Source organism: Bison bison, unplaced genomic scaffold, assembly GCF_000754665.1.
Source record: "Bison bison bison isolate TAMUID 2011002044 unplaced genomic scaffold, Bison_UMD1.0 scf7180017864289, whole genome shotgun sequence".
In the NCBI taxonomy this organism is placed as follows: Eukaryota; Metazoa; Chordata; class Mammalia; order Artiodactyla; family Bovidae; genus Bison; species Bison bison.
The window spans coordinates 20,668,058-20,682,361 of record NW_011494861.1 but is presented as its reverse complement, the minus strand read 5'-3'; the positions used below and the strand labels follow the sequence as shown (position 1 = coordinate 20,682,361).

Below are 14,304 nucleotides of genomic sequence, written 5' to 3'. Positions count from 1 at the left end.
ATAAATAAGTTCATTTGTGTTGTATTCTAGGTTCCACATATAACTGATATCATATGGTGTTTGTCTTTCTCTTTCTGACTGACTTCACTTAGTATGATGATTACTAGTTGCATTCATGTCACTGTGAGTGGCATTATTTTGTTCTTTTTTATGGCTGAGTAATATTCCGTTGCCACACAGACACACACACACACACACACCCCCACACCCACATCTTCTCTATCCACTCATCTGTCGATGGACATTTAGGTTGTCTCCATGTTTTGGCTATTGTGACTAGTGCTGCTTATTTTCATATCTTGAGAGCAGTGAGGTAATGACCCCTTTTCGGCTGGTTTATTTTTCTCTGCTCTTCTCACCAGGTATACGTAACTGCTGAGAGCCGCTTCAGCACCTTGGCCGAGCTTGTTCACCATCACTCCACGGTGGCTGATGGGCTGGTGACAACCCTACACTATCCGGCACCCAAGTGTAATAAGCCTACAGTCTACGGTGTGTCCCCCATCCACGACAAGTGGGAAATGGAACGAACAGATATTACCATGAAGCACAAACTTGGGGGTGGTCAGTATGGAGAGGTTTACGTTGGCGTCTGGAAGAAATACAGCCTTACAGTTGCTGTGAAAACATTGAAGGTGGGTTGCTGAGATTACAGTTTTCAGGCATCTTTTTCTTTTGTGCTGAATCACTTGGAAATACCAGTGTGCCCTTCTTTAACTTTGGAACACTTTCCACCCACTGGTGCCAAGCACATCAGCAAATTGTGATGATTAACCCTGGTGCCATTGCTGACAATGCAGGGGCAGATTATTCACTACAACGCAGTGAAACCCACATATGGGGAAGGTTTGTCTCTGGAGGCTGTTGATACAGATCTTGGTGGGAGGTTAGAAGCAAATTATAACTTGTAAAAGCAAAGCAAGCTGTTTTCCTTCCTCAGAACAACCCCTGCTGGGCAGAATTCTCCATGCATTGTTGGAGAATCACTCTCTTGTTCTGTCCTTTGTCTCCCGTTGCTTGCTTCTCCCATCTCCCTGAGATTAGATCACCTTATTCTTCATATTCACAGAAATCTTCTTCCTGATGCCAGTCTGTCTCTCTCCGTTAAGCATCCTGGTAGCGAATTACATGTTTTGTCACTCATCCCATTCTCTGAAGATTTTCTCATGTGCCTCAGTAACTCTGGAGGACTCCTAAGGACTGCTCTTTACCTCTGAGTAGTAGCCAGTTCTTTTACCAAGAATTTACTAAGTGCTTGTTCTGAGTGTGAATCAGTATGCACAGCCTTGCAGACATATCTTGCTCCTTAAGGAATTTGTCAGGAAGGCAAATATGTAAACAGCTAATTGTTCTGGCTCCTCGTTCAAAGGCTTAAGGTATCTAGAAAGAGACTTTCAGGGAATTGAATGGTCTGTCCAGGTCTTTTGTGTTTCAGTTGTGCTAGGACGTGATTGCTGAATTATACTTACCCTACTAAATTTTACTTCAGTTTCAAATACTGAATAAATTAAAAGAGACATTTTTCTTTCTTAATTGGACTTATACAGAGCATACTAGGCAGCGATAAAATTTCTTGAAGTAAGTGCTAAAATATCCAAAAGATACCCCTTTTTAAAACTGAGGTTTTAGGAGTGTGAGTTGACTCATATGATTAAGATGGGGGCTTGTCCCTCTCCTTTTTTTCTTTCTTATCTTCCCCCCCTTTCCAGGAAGATACTATGGAGGTGGAGGAGTTTCTCAAGGAAGCTGCAGTGATGAAGGAAATCAAGCATCCTAACCTGGTACAGCTATTAGGTGAGGGAGCTTGTCTGAACCATAGGTTTCCTCAAAGATGCTTGTCCCCCAACCCCTGTTGTCCCCAGTCCTCCTTTTGTATCACCATGGCGGAAGCTCTCAGTATAAATCTATTTCAATAAATGGTTGTTATTAATCAGAAGTCTCTGTGTTTTAAAATTACCCAAGAAACAGTGACCTCATTGATTGCAATGTATGAAACTGCCCAGCTTGTGCTGATTGCCCCAGATCCAAAGTCAGAGTCATTCGAAATGATACTAAGCCACAAACTATCCCAAAATATTTTTTACAAAATAAAGAGACATTAAGCAAAGGACTGTTGAACAGAAACAGATTAAAAATTGTGACCACCCAAGTGCTTTGCAGGGATCGATAGGCTTCTCACCTATTCAGGTCACAGAGAAATCTTTGACTGAAACAATTGCCCTTTTAAAAATAAGGCCAGTTTCTTTGGGTGTTCATTGAGCCAAACTATCCCAAAGGAAATCGCTTCTTTTGTATTTTTACTGGGAGTCTGCTGTGTAGTAATGAAATCCTTGCAGTCTGGGCTCATATAGTCTTTACCGTGTGCACAGTTGCTGTTATTTTTAGATAAACATTGTCAGCAGGAGGCAGTTGAGGATGTGAAATCATGGGCTCATACAGAACTCTATAGAGGTATTGGTGGTCCTGACCCCTTAAGGAATTAATACAAGTGACTCTACCTTTGTTCAAACAGGCACATTCTCAAAATGCATGTGAATTTCCAGAGCATGGTATCATTGGAAGTAGAAACTCACTATCATCCAGCTTCTTAACGTTGCTATGTTCTTTTCAGAGAACGAAAGGGCAGGAAAGGAAAAGATTACTGCTGGACTAGATTTTTAAAAATTGTCAGTTATTCTTGCCAAAGTGGTTGGCGTGTTTAACTACGTACTAACAAAACAAGCTGTCTTTGAACCATCAGGTGTGTGTACCTTGGAGCCACCATTTTACATTGTGACTGAATACATGCCTTATGGGAACTTGCTTGATTATCTCCGAGAATGCAACCGAGAAGAGGTGACTGCAGTTGTACTGCTTTACATGGCCACTCAGATCTCTTCTGCAATGGAGTATTTAGAGAAGAAGAATTTCATCCACAGGTGTGTAAAACCCGATTATCACTTGTGACTAACCAGGAAACTGACATGCATATCAGATAACTCAGGAAAGTAGTTTTATCTTTCACAAGGACCATTGTAATGTCATTTCCAACTTAGAAACCTACTGTGTCCTCTGATGAAAGTACTAATGCAGGGCCTTTGCTGTTCTCAGAACAGAAGGCTCTTTATTTTGCCCAGGACTAAGTCCAAGATCATTTTGCTCCATCTAGTGGCTTGATTTTAAAAATAGTTTTCTGCCTTAGTAAAGAAACTGAAACCTCTGTTACCCACCTCTGAAACCTATCCCAGTGTACTTATAAATGGGAACTGGTTTTCTGAAGCCTGCTTTATTGTGGCATCATGTAACTGCCTCTTGGTGAGTATTCTGCAAGAGATGTATAATTAGTGGCTTTCTACCATGTTACAATTTTCATGAAATACTACCATACCTGTCAGCACTTACTTATCAAACTCTGCTTGCAGCACAAAGAACTGATACTAGAGCATTCATGACCATTTTCCAGAACCATCTGAATAGAATCACAGCAGGGTTTCTTTCCCACAGGGATCTTGCAGCTCGTAACTGCCTGGTGGGAGAAAACCATGTGGTGAAAGTGGCTGATTTTGGCTTAAGTAGACTGATGACCGGAGACACCTATACTGCTCATGCTGGAGCCAAATTTCCTATTAAATGGACAGCACCAGAGAGTCTTGCCTACAATACTTTCTCAATTAAATCTGACGTCTGGGGTAAGGTTGGACAGGACATTTTTCTGTGTCTCGTCATTTTCTTTATACTTTAAATGCTTAATTCTTTAGAGCTGCTTTTTTTGTATATGATCAGTATCCTCTGCTGTTACACCCATCCTTCTTCAGTTATTCAGCAAGCATTTATTATTAATAAATACTATCTGCTGGGCATTTGCAGGGTACTTACTGTAGAAAGAAACTGTAAAGAATAAAGTTAAAAAAAAAAAAGTTCCTACCTTGGGAGCACTCACAGTCTAGATACTATATTGCACTGAAGTTCTAACAATCCTCTCTATAAAGCTCCCTGTTTTCCATGTTAGACTTTATTGCTTGTGTCTAGAGCACTGTGACACAGTATTTCTGAAGGTGAGAACCTGGTGATTTACTGTTGGTGGGGGCTAGTTCTGGGTGCTGGGGATGATAGATTCCCAAAATGATAGTGTCTTATGATTTGGGACTCCATTTCAGGATATTGAATTAATTCTTGGCCTTTATTATTGTTTTCTTTTTTTCTTTTGCTGTTTTAAAATGTATCTTTTCAAGGAAGGCATGGTGAAGTTTTATCTAGAATTTGTCTTTGTAACTGATCTTGTTTCTACTGCCCTGAAAAAGAATATTATTTAGTAGTGACTTGGGGGACAGAACGAGTCAGGATGTTTGGATTTTGGGCAGTAGAAATAGTCGAGAATTCTAGATCATGTTTTACCAGCAATCTCAAACTCAAGAGTAACCTGTGACAGAATCAAGCAAATTCTTTCATCACATGTGAATTTTATTTGATTTCAAATGTGTCCATTTTTATATTCTTCCTTTAGTATTAGTGACTTAAAAATTGTGCAACTCATTAAATAGATTGTAAGTTGCTTTAAGAATAGTTTTGATTATACCCCAAACTTCTTATATGGCTCTAGTTTCTTCTCCCTCGTTGTAAAGGAAATCCAAATAAAAATTGGGAAACTTATTTATGTATTTATTCTGGTCACATCTTATGTGGCCCTTAGTTCCCTGACTAGGGATTGAACCTGTGAAATGCTTTCACCTGCTGTGAAAGCATGGAGTCTTAACTACTGGACCTCCAGGGAAGTCCCCCAAATTGGGAAATTTAAAGAAAACTGTCTTTAGATTATACCTAAACTTTTCCTGTGGAAAATATTTTGAAGAACAAGTCATGTTTTAAGAATTATAAGAGTATACTAATATTGTAGCATTGTGAAAATTTGAAAGAGAAGTTACCTAATGGTATAAAATAAATAATAAATCAGAAGAAACATAAAAGCTCTTTTTTTACAATCCCTTCTGCAGCTTTTGGGGTGCTCTTATGGGAAATTGCTACATATGGAATGTCACCATATCCAGGTATTGACCTGTCTCAGGTCTATGATCTACTGGAAAAAGGATACCGAATGGAGCAGCCTGAAGGATGTCCCCCTAAGGTGTATGAACTTATGAGAGCATGTGAGTATTCTTGCAGATTTTAATTTTGAAGTAGTTTAAATGAGCAATTCTGGATGATTAATAACAAAATTGAAAACATTTTTCCTATCAATGTTGTAAGATTGTATTCAACCTTGTGACATAGAGTTGGTCACTGATCAACCAATTGGGCTACTGTATGCTCTACTACTGAGTCACACTGGAATCCTAAGAATCATTGTCCATGGCCAAATACTCACTCAGTTTCCCAAAAGATTTGCCTGTATAATAAGGTAATAAAAAATGGATTTGGAGATTAGGTTGGGGAGGGTTGCTCTCAGCTACGCAAAATGAGTGTTGAAGACTGGAGAATGCATGAAAGTGACTTCTGTGATGTGTAAACAAGAGCATCTGACTTCTTAAAGATGAAAAAGTAGGGAGGTGAGTGGTGAATTAAACCACCATGTATTTGAGTCTCATTATTTTCTCATTGAGCATTGACTGCCTACTGCTGTCATCAAATGTGAATTCCAAACTCCCCTTTTCTGATACACTGTTATGTTTTGGAATGTGTACAACTAATTGTGAGTGAGTGAGTGAGTTTGAAGAGAGGTTTTACTACTTTTCATTTTTCCAATGGAAGAAAACTTTTCTAAACCATCTCCCCACCCCCTCTGCATCCCTCTAGTGGAGGGAACAGGAGCTGAGACTGCATAGAAGGACTGGCCCTAGGAAGTGGGTTCATCGCACCTCAGGCTGGGACTAAGAAATAGCTGCCTCACTGTCACTGCAGACTTGCTGTAACTGTGCTTTAGCTAGCACATGTCCCAGAGCATGGAGCTCACCCTCAGGTGGGCCCTGAATATTTAGTTTCTGCCAAGAAGCTTTTACTACTCTTCTCTTTTGGTTACATAGGCTGGAAGTGGAGCCCTGCCGACAGGCCCTCTTTTGCAGAAACACATCAAGCTTTTGAAACCATGTTCCACGACTCTAGCATTTCTGAAGGTGAGAACCTGGTGATTTACTGTTGGTGGGGGCTAGTTCTGGGTGCTGGGGATGATACATTCCAAAAATGATAGTGTCTTATGATTTGGGACTCTATTTCAGGATATTGAATTAATTCTTGGCCTTTATTATTGTTTTCTTTTTTCTTTTTTTTTCTTTTGCTGTTTTAAAATGTATCTTTGTCTCTCTAGCTCATATTTTTAATATTGAAATATTTTAAGAGTATGAACAAAGATTTAGCTGTAAGGGTGTTACATCAGAGTGTAGTTTATAATACTGAAAAATTAAGAACATTTAAGTATCCAGTATGTTAATTATTACATCCCTATAATTGAGTAGTTAAAATGATATTCTTAAATATATTGACACAGAAAGGAGTTTAGAAAAAGAATGTTAAATAAGCTAAGCTATGAACACTGAGAATCTGTTTCTTATGTAAAAAACAAGTATATGGACACATACAGGAAGTTTCCTACTTTTGTGTATAATGTCTCTTTAAAATTCCATGCAAAAGTCAAACAGTAAACGTACTTGTTGGTACTTCCCTGCTGGTCCAGTGGCTAAGACTGTGAGTTTCCGATGCAGGGGACCCGGGTTGGATCCCTGGTCAGGAAACCAGATCTGTCATGCCCCACCTAAGAATTTGCACACTGTAACAAAAGATCCCCCATGTCTCACTGAAGATCAGAGATCCTGCATGCTGTACCTAAGACCTGGCGAGGCTAAGTAAAAATAAATACTGAACAGATTAAATGCCCAGTCAGAGAATAAATAAACTTCTTAGGAAGAGAGAGACTGGACTTCCCAGGTGGTCAAGTGGTTGAGAATCTGCCTGCCAATGCATAGGACATGAGTTCGATCCCTAGTCTGGGAAGGTTCCACATGTTGCGGGGCAGCTGAGCCTATGCGCCATAACTACTAAAGTCTGTGTGCTCTAGAGCCCATACTCTGCAATAAGAGAAGCCACCACAGTGAGCCACCACACTGCAACCAGAGAGTAGCCACCACTCACTGCAATTGGAGAATGCCTGAGAGCAGCAACAAAGACCCAGCGCAGCCAAAACTAAATAAATACTTGAATAAATAAAATTAAAAGGATAGGCTATTCCTTGAGAGCTAAAAACACAATTCTGTCTAATTGCCTATTAGACATTTTTGTGTAGTTCCAGAGTTGTATACATATTTTTTCAAATTTTTCTTTTTCTTCATAATTGAACAGAGCTCTCACTACTTAAGCTCACGTTAAAAAATGTTTGAAGAAGAAATTAGGCAAGTTGATTTTTTTTCTGCTTCCTTTAGTGATTTATCGTGTTTTGCTAAGAAGAAAGGAAAAAGTACACCACCAGAGTTTAATGACAAGTATTTCCATCCTCGTCCTTCTATATATGGAACTTCTACAGGTTAGGGAGGGCACAGCTCACCCTCTGGGCCAAATTAAGCAGCTCCCTATCAGAGCACTTTTCTCTGTACCCTTTAGTTCATGTGGAGTCAAATCCTGAATATCATTGGAATCTCATTGGCATGGCTTGAATTATGTGCTATGTACCCACACTTGTGGGGGATCAATTTTGGAAAATAATTACCAAAAATGTTGTAAATTACAAAATTCCAAAGTTTGACTGATCCATACTTCATTTTTGTTCAAGAATGGATAGCAAAGTGAGTCTTTGCCTTATTAAAAGCCACAAATCCCATGGCCATTTTTAATCAGCTGAGGCTTACTAATAGGGTGAACACATTTTCAGGAGCCTCATTTGCTTCATTGGCATGAAATGTATGTAGCCTCCTTTTTTTTGCAAGGCACAACCTGAAAATAAAATATCTGCAAATAGCTGTTTGCTTTGTTCAACCTCTGAATAAGCATTTAGTAAATAAGAATATCCAGTTGACCAGTGCGCATGTGAAATCACCCATTATCAGAGAAGTACAAAATAAAACAATGAATGGCCAGTACACACCTACCTCAGAAACGCTAAAATTAAAATCAGACAAACATCAAACTCTGGCAAGCATGCGTAGTAACCAGAACTTTCCTATAAGTTAGTGGGGATGGAGATTGGGACAGCCAGTTTGGGAAGGCAGTTTGGCCCTGTGACCCGCCGGTCCTGCTCCTGTATCTAGCAGACGTGCATACCATTGTTGCAGTCAAAGACACATCGTAGGATGTTTCTAGCAGTATATTCATAATAGCCCCAAACTGGAAACAACAAGTATTCATCAAGAGGAGAATGAATGAATTTTGGTGTATTCACATATTTGAACAATACACAGCAACAAGAAAACCCCCTGCCACATTCAGTAACATGGATGAATCTACAGCTAGAATGCTGAGCAGAAGTAAGCCCACACTCAAAGGGTACATACTTTGTGACTCCACTTACACGTTTTAGTACTCCATTCTTCAGGTCCTCTCAGTTGTCTGCCTTTTCTGAAAAGAGAAAACTCCCTTTTTTCTCTTTTCTCATGAAATTGTTCTTTTTCTCATTGCCCTGTCCTCCACACAGAGGTTGCTGAGGAGCTTGGGAGGGCCGCCGCCGCCTCGTCTGTGGTTCCATATCTGCCTCGACTGCCTCTGCTTCCTTCCAAGACCCGGACGCTGAAGAAGCAGGGGGAGAACAAGGAGAACATCGAGGGGGCACAAGATGCCACAGAAAATTCTGCTTCCAGTTCAGCACCAGGTACGAGTCCCTAGGAAGGTAGAGGCAGACTGCCTCGTTTAAAGAGCCATGGGCTATGAAGCTTTTATTTCCACTTTCCTGCCCGTCTTCCTCAAGGCAAAGGGTGGTGGGCATCTGTTTTATTTACCACTCTAGTCCACGGCTCTGCATTGCCAGTGTTAGTAGTCGTGATCTGTCCATTCGGCACACAACTCTGCCTCCCACTCCATTTCCTAAACTCTTGATTCTCAAATAGTTGCACTCCTTATGGTTCTGGCAAAAATTTCTTTCTGAGTCTGATAGGTGAAGCCAGGTTGTGCTGTAGTTGCTAGAGAAAAGATGGATGTTGAGGTAAAAACCAGCAGGTTTATTTCTTTGTATTTATATCTCACATCACATTTGGAACAGCAGTGTGACATGATAGTGTATTTATTAGTTTCCTCCAAGTGTCCTGCTAACACTTGACTCTTGATAGATGCCAACAACACTCTTCACTGTCTTCACTCAGGCGAGTCACTTACTTTTCACAATACTGATTGGCTGTTATTATTTTTTTTAAATCAGGGTTCATTAGAAGTGCACAGGCCCCCAGTGGGTCCCCAGCACTGCCTCGAAAGCAGAGAGACAAGTCACCCAGCAGCCTCTTGGAAGATGCCAAAGAGACATGCTTCACCAGAGATAGGAAGGGAGGCTTCTTCAGCTCCTTTATGAAAAAGAGAAACGCTCCCACACCCCCCAAACGCAGCAGCTCCTTCCGAGAAATGGAGAACCAGCCCCACAAGAAATACGAACTGACGGGTAACTTCTCATCTGTTGCTTCTCTGCAGCATGCTGAAGGGTTCTCTCTCACTCCTGCCCAGCAAGAAGCGAGTCTGGTGCCACCCAAGTGCTATGGGGGTAGCTTTGCACAGAGGAACCTCTGTAATGACGACGGTGGCGGGGGTGGGGGCAGCGGCGCTGCTGGGGGCGGGTGGTCTGGCATCACAGGCTTCTTTACACCACGCTTAATCAAAAAGACGCTGGGCTTACGAGCAGGTAAACCCACAGCCAGTGATGACACATCCAAGCCTTTTCCAAGGTCAAACTCTACATCTTCCGTGTCCTCAGGGCTTCCAGAGCAGGATAGGATGGCAATGACCCTTCCCAGGAACTGCCAGAGGTCCAAACTCCAGCTGGAAAGGACAGTGTCCACCTCTTCTCAGCCAGAAGAGAATGTGGACAGGGCCAATGACACGCTTCCAAAAAAATCAGAGGAAGGTGCCGCTCCGACCAGGGAGAGACCAAAAGCCAAACTTCTGCCCAGAGGAGGCACCGCTCTTCCTCTCAGAACCCCCTCTGGGGATCCAGCCACTACAGAGAAGGATTCTCCAGGGTTGGGGGTGGCTGGAGTGGCAGCTGCCCCCAAGAGCAAGGAGAGGAATGGTGGGGCACGACTTGGCATGGCTGGAGTCCCAGAGGATGGCGAGCAGACCGGCTGGGCTTCTCCAGCCAAGACTGCCGCGGTCCTCCCAACCACTCATAACCACAAAGTGCCCGTCCTTATCTCACCCACTCTGAAGCACACTCCAGCTGACGTGCAGCTCATTGGCACAGACTCTCAGGGGAATAAATTCAAGCTCTTATCAGAGCATCAGGTCACTTCCTCTGGAGACAAGGACCGACCCCGCCGGGTAAAACCAAAGTGTGCCCCGCCCCCACCACCAGTGATGAGACTACTGCAGCATCCGTCCGTGTGCTCAGACTCCACGGAAGAGCCAGCCGCCCCGACTGCAGTCCAGCCCAAGTCAGAAACACAGGAGGGAGGGAAAAAGGCGGCTCCAGGGGCGGTGCCCACCAGTGGGAAAGCTGGGAGGCCTGTGATGCCTCCACCTCAAGTGCCTCTGCCCACATCTTCCGGCTCGCCAGCCAAATTGGCCAATGGCACAGCAGGTACTAAAGTGGCTCTGAGAAAAACCAAACAGGCGGCCGAGAAAATCTCAGCCGACAAAATCAGCAAGGAGGCCCTGCTGGAATGTGCCGACCTACTGTCCAGTGCCATCACGGAACCTGTGCCCAACAGCCAGCTGGTGGACACTGGCCACCAGCTGCTCGACTACTGCTCAGGCTACGTGGACTGCATCCCTCAAACTCGCAACAAATTTGCCTTCCGAGAGGCTGTGAGCAAACTGGAACTCAGCCTGCAGGAGCTGCAGGTGTCTTCTGCAGCCGCTGGCGTGCCCGGGGCAAACCCTGTCCTTAACAACTTACTGTCATGTGTACAGGAAATCAGTGATGTGGTGCAGAGGTAGCCACTGGAAGCCAAGTGGGAACATGCACACATTTCTGAGGGGAGAGGGAAAGGGACTTGTTTTACTTGTGTTCTCGTTTCAGAAAATGGAAGACTGATACTTGAGTGTGTTTCTGTGAAGTACCTCAGATCTCTGAGTTCTCACGTTTACAGGTTCATCTCAAAAATAACAAAAAGCAAAATCCATAGGAGAGAGGGAAAATAGATGGGGGGCAGGGCAGTCGTGGGCCAAATCAGAAGCTGCACTGAAGCATCAGGGACATGCCTGTCGAGCTACGAAGGACCGAGCCCAGCCCGTCCTTACCTGGAGTGATGTGAGCTGGCCAAACAGGGCTGTCCAGCGAGGCCGCAGGGCCTGTGCCAGACAGTGGGGTGGCTGTGGCTCTCACTTTGCACCACACAGAAGGGATTGACTAGGGGCCCCAGTAGGTACTAGTGGTACTGATCTCAGTGAGTGGGTGGGGACATGCCAAGAGGTTTTGTTCAAGGCTGTTGGAAGCTGCTGTTAGCCCGGCTCCCACAAGGTCACGGCTGCAGTAAGAGCTGCAGATCAGATGGCTGGATGCAAAACTGGGAAACATGGCCCTATCTGTACACGCCTGTCTGTTGGTGTGTTAGTTGGTGCCAGAGGTAAAGAACGCTAGGATGTGTGTTCAGGGAGATTGAAACCTCCTCCTACATTGTATACTGCCTAGCAGAAGCCACTTCTCCCAGGCTAGTGTATGATTTCGTAATGGATGAGGATGGGCTTTGTGCTCATTGGTGCCTATCTGTGATCCATAGGCATAGAGGGTCTCTGGGGGTTTCTTCTGCCCCTTGCTGGGCAGGCTGTCTTCCTCGGTCCTGGCAGCATTCAGGGCATTAACCAGCATTGAACACTATTGAAAATAATGGTCCTGGACAGGGCTCTCAGGAGAGTCCCTGCATACTGACATACTGGCCAAGGACTTGAGCAGCTATGTATGTTTCTTTATCAACTAAAGTGCCAGGGAAAAGGGTGTCTTCTTGAAACCCAGCATTCAGCCGAGGAGCCTGTGACTGAGGGGAAAAGCTGGCTTGGTCCTAATGACTCTTTCTCTGTACCTTTCCTCTCCCTCATCACCTTAGACCCAATCCAGGTAGGGAGTGGGGAGAAGCATTCTCTCACTCTGTGTGGATTTCAAATGAATCACCCTAAGTTATTGTCACATGCTTTTCTTCTTTCACTGACTCCCCCTGCCAGTTGTTGTGCTTGTTTGTAAAGATCATACTGGAAATACTCTTTGATATTTATTTTTTCATTTCACCTCTATTTAAAAATGCATAATTGAAGGAGCAGGTCATTTTCAGGGGACGCCGATTAGATCCTGGAAACCTAATGGTTCCTTTTCCTTCCCTATTCAGTTATTGTTACAGAAGTTAATTAGGATCACTTCTGAATTTAGAACCAAATCTAATTGATTAGATGTTATTAATACTCTCGATACCAGGTCTAAGTCCAGTGACCACTTCATTCTCTTTTTAAAACTTTCTGCCCCCTCCATTCCTGCCTCCAAAGAGAATGCAGTATTTTTTAAAAACTCATTTTTTTTCTCCCAAAGGAATATAAACTTAGGAAGATAGGAATTCAACACTGATGGACAGTGAGTTTTCTTCCTGGCTTTGTCATTGATCCACTGTCAGCCCCGTCGCCCCTTCTCTTAATCTATTAAATGGAGGTAATGATACATGTTCTCAAGGGTGTTTTGCAAATAAGTGTATAGTTATCCCTTTGAGAGCCTCTCTGGAAAGCTCTTGAGTGCAGTATTGTTATGTATGAATACACATTTTTCATTCTCCTTTTTCATCATCTTTGCTTGGTGATGAAATTTAAAACTGCTGAGATTATACTAATCAGGCTAAGGGGGAAAATGGTTTTGGACAGAGTTTGGCATCTTTGACCAAGAAGAAATTTTAGTTTTCATTAGAAAGAAAGGAATTGATTTTTTCTGTGGGTGTTCCAGAGGAGTCCCAGGCAAAAAGAAGAAAAAAGCAGGGAGGAGACCGTATTGGGCATTCCTTTCAGGGGTTGGGTGATCCCTCTGTTACTTGTTGGTGGAACACAGGTAACCAGAGATCTGGCTAATCTCTTTGTAATATTTAGAAGAGTTCCCTTTAACTTGGATTTGAAAACCAACAATCCTCCGGCCACCTTCTTCTTTGCCACTCTCCTTCATCATATACTTCCATAAACTTGAAATTGTTTTAGCAATTAGCCTTTTAAGGGTGGGGCAGGGAGAGCTAAAACTTTAGAATATTATTATGCTGCTTTTTAAGTTTATCCCTGTCATTGTGGATGCAAGTTGAGGGATTAGAATCATTTTTCAGGGGATTTTCTTTCTTTCTTTTTTAAAGCAAGGGGTCTTTTCTTGAAAGCTCTGAAATTAAGCCTTGGAGGAACACTACTGAGTGTATTTAAGCTCCCTGGTTTTCTCACCGAAGAGCAGTCTTTGAGGGTGAGGGCTGGGTCTTACTCAGGGGTAGCACCTGGCTCTGTCTCATTCATAGTAGGTGCTCAGTATGTCCATGAATGGATTTTCTTTCTTTTTTTTTCTCAACACTGTCAAGAGTAGCATTGACTGTTGCAGCACACTCCATCCACATGATGCTTTAACTGTAACTTCAGGAGTTGAGGGCTCAGGGTTCGGGTTAAAGAGACACTGTCAACTTACTATAAAAATGTAACTTAGGTTTTTTCCTTTTTCTACTTGAAAGGGACCAGATTTTTAAAAAATTAACCATATATAAATTTAAACATTTGAATTCAAAGCAGAGAAAATTACTTTTAGGAACTAAAAATGTAGTTTAATTCTGTCTAGTTTAAAAACAAAGCAGACAGCAGGAGCAAAAGCCCTTCTACAAGGTGTTGAAAACTTTCTAAAGTGGTTATTTGTATGCATCCCTTTGGGGTTACCACAGATGAATCTTCTCATGTACAGATAATATGATTTCAGTTTAGATTTACTACCTTACAATGCAGTGTTGTGTAAAATACATCTTGTTTGTGCTTTACATGAAGTATTTTCTTAAAAGGCTTTGTGTACAATTAAAATGTGTATATTTTCCTACAGATGTCCATTGTGACTTTCAGAGATACAGCCTTAAAAAAAATTGGTCCTGAGAAATTTATTCAGTGTTTTTCCAGGGGACCTCTATACATTGAGGTTATTAGGTCTCCACTAGACCCAGTGGCACCCCACTCCAGGACTCTTGCCTGGAAAATCCCATGGACGGCGGAGCCTGGTGGGCTGCAGTC

At 42.7% G+C, this 14,304-nt stretch overlaps 1 protein-coding gene across 8 annotated transcripts in view; it reads left to right on the top strand.

The window, feature by feature from the left end:
- Nucleotides 1-14,304, top strand: part of ABL2 (ABL proto-oncogene 2, non-receptor tyrosine kinase) — a 99,215-nt gene extending 84,911 nt beyond the window's left edge. For 4 of the 8 annotated variants that reach the window (XM_010850141.1, XM_010850140.1, XM_010850142.1 and 1 more), the window contains 9 exons: nt 363-635; nt 1,710-1,794; nt 2,741-2,918; nt 3,484-3,668; nt 4,971-5,123; nt 5,997-6,086; nt 8,591-8,764; nt 9,308-9,541; nt 9,851-14,304. In XM_010850141.1, coding sequence (XP_010848443.1) covers nt 363-635; nt 1,710-1,794; nt 2,741-2,918; nt 3,484-3,668; nt 4,971-5,123; nt 5,997-6,086; nt 8,591-8,764; nt 9,308-9,541; nt 9,851-11,031 — 2,553 coding nt within the window. In that variant the 3' untranslated portion in view covers nt 11,032-14,304. Of the gene's footprint in view, nt 1-362; nt 636-1,709; nt 1,795-2,740; nt 2,919-3,483; nt 3,669-4,970; nt 5,124-5,996; nt 6,087-8,590; nt 8,765-9,307 lie in introns of all 8 variants that reach the window. The other 4 variants (XM_010850137.1, XM_010850138.1, XM_010850139.1 and 1 more) reach the window with 1 other exon arrangement.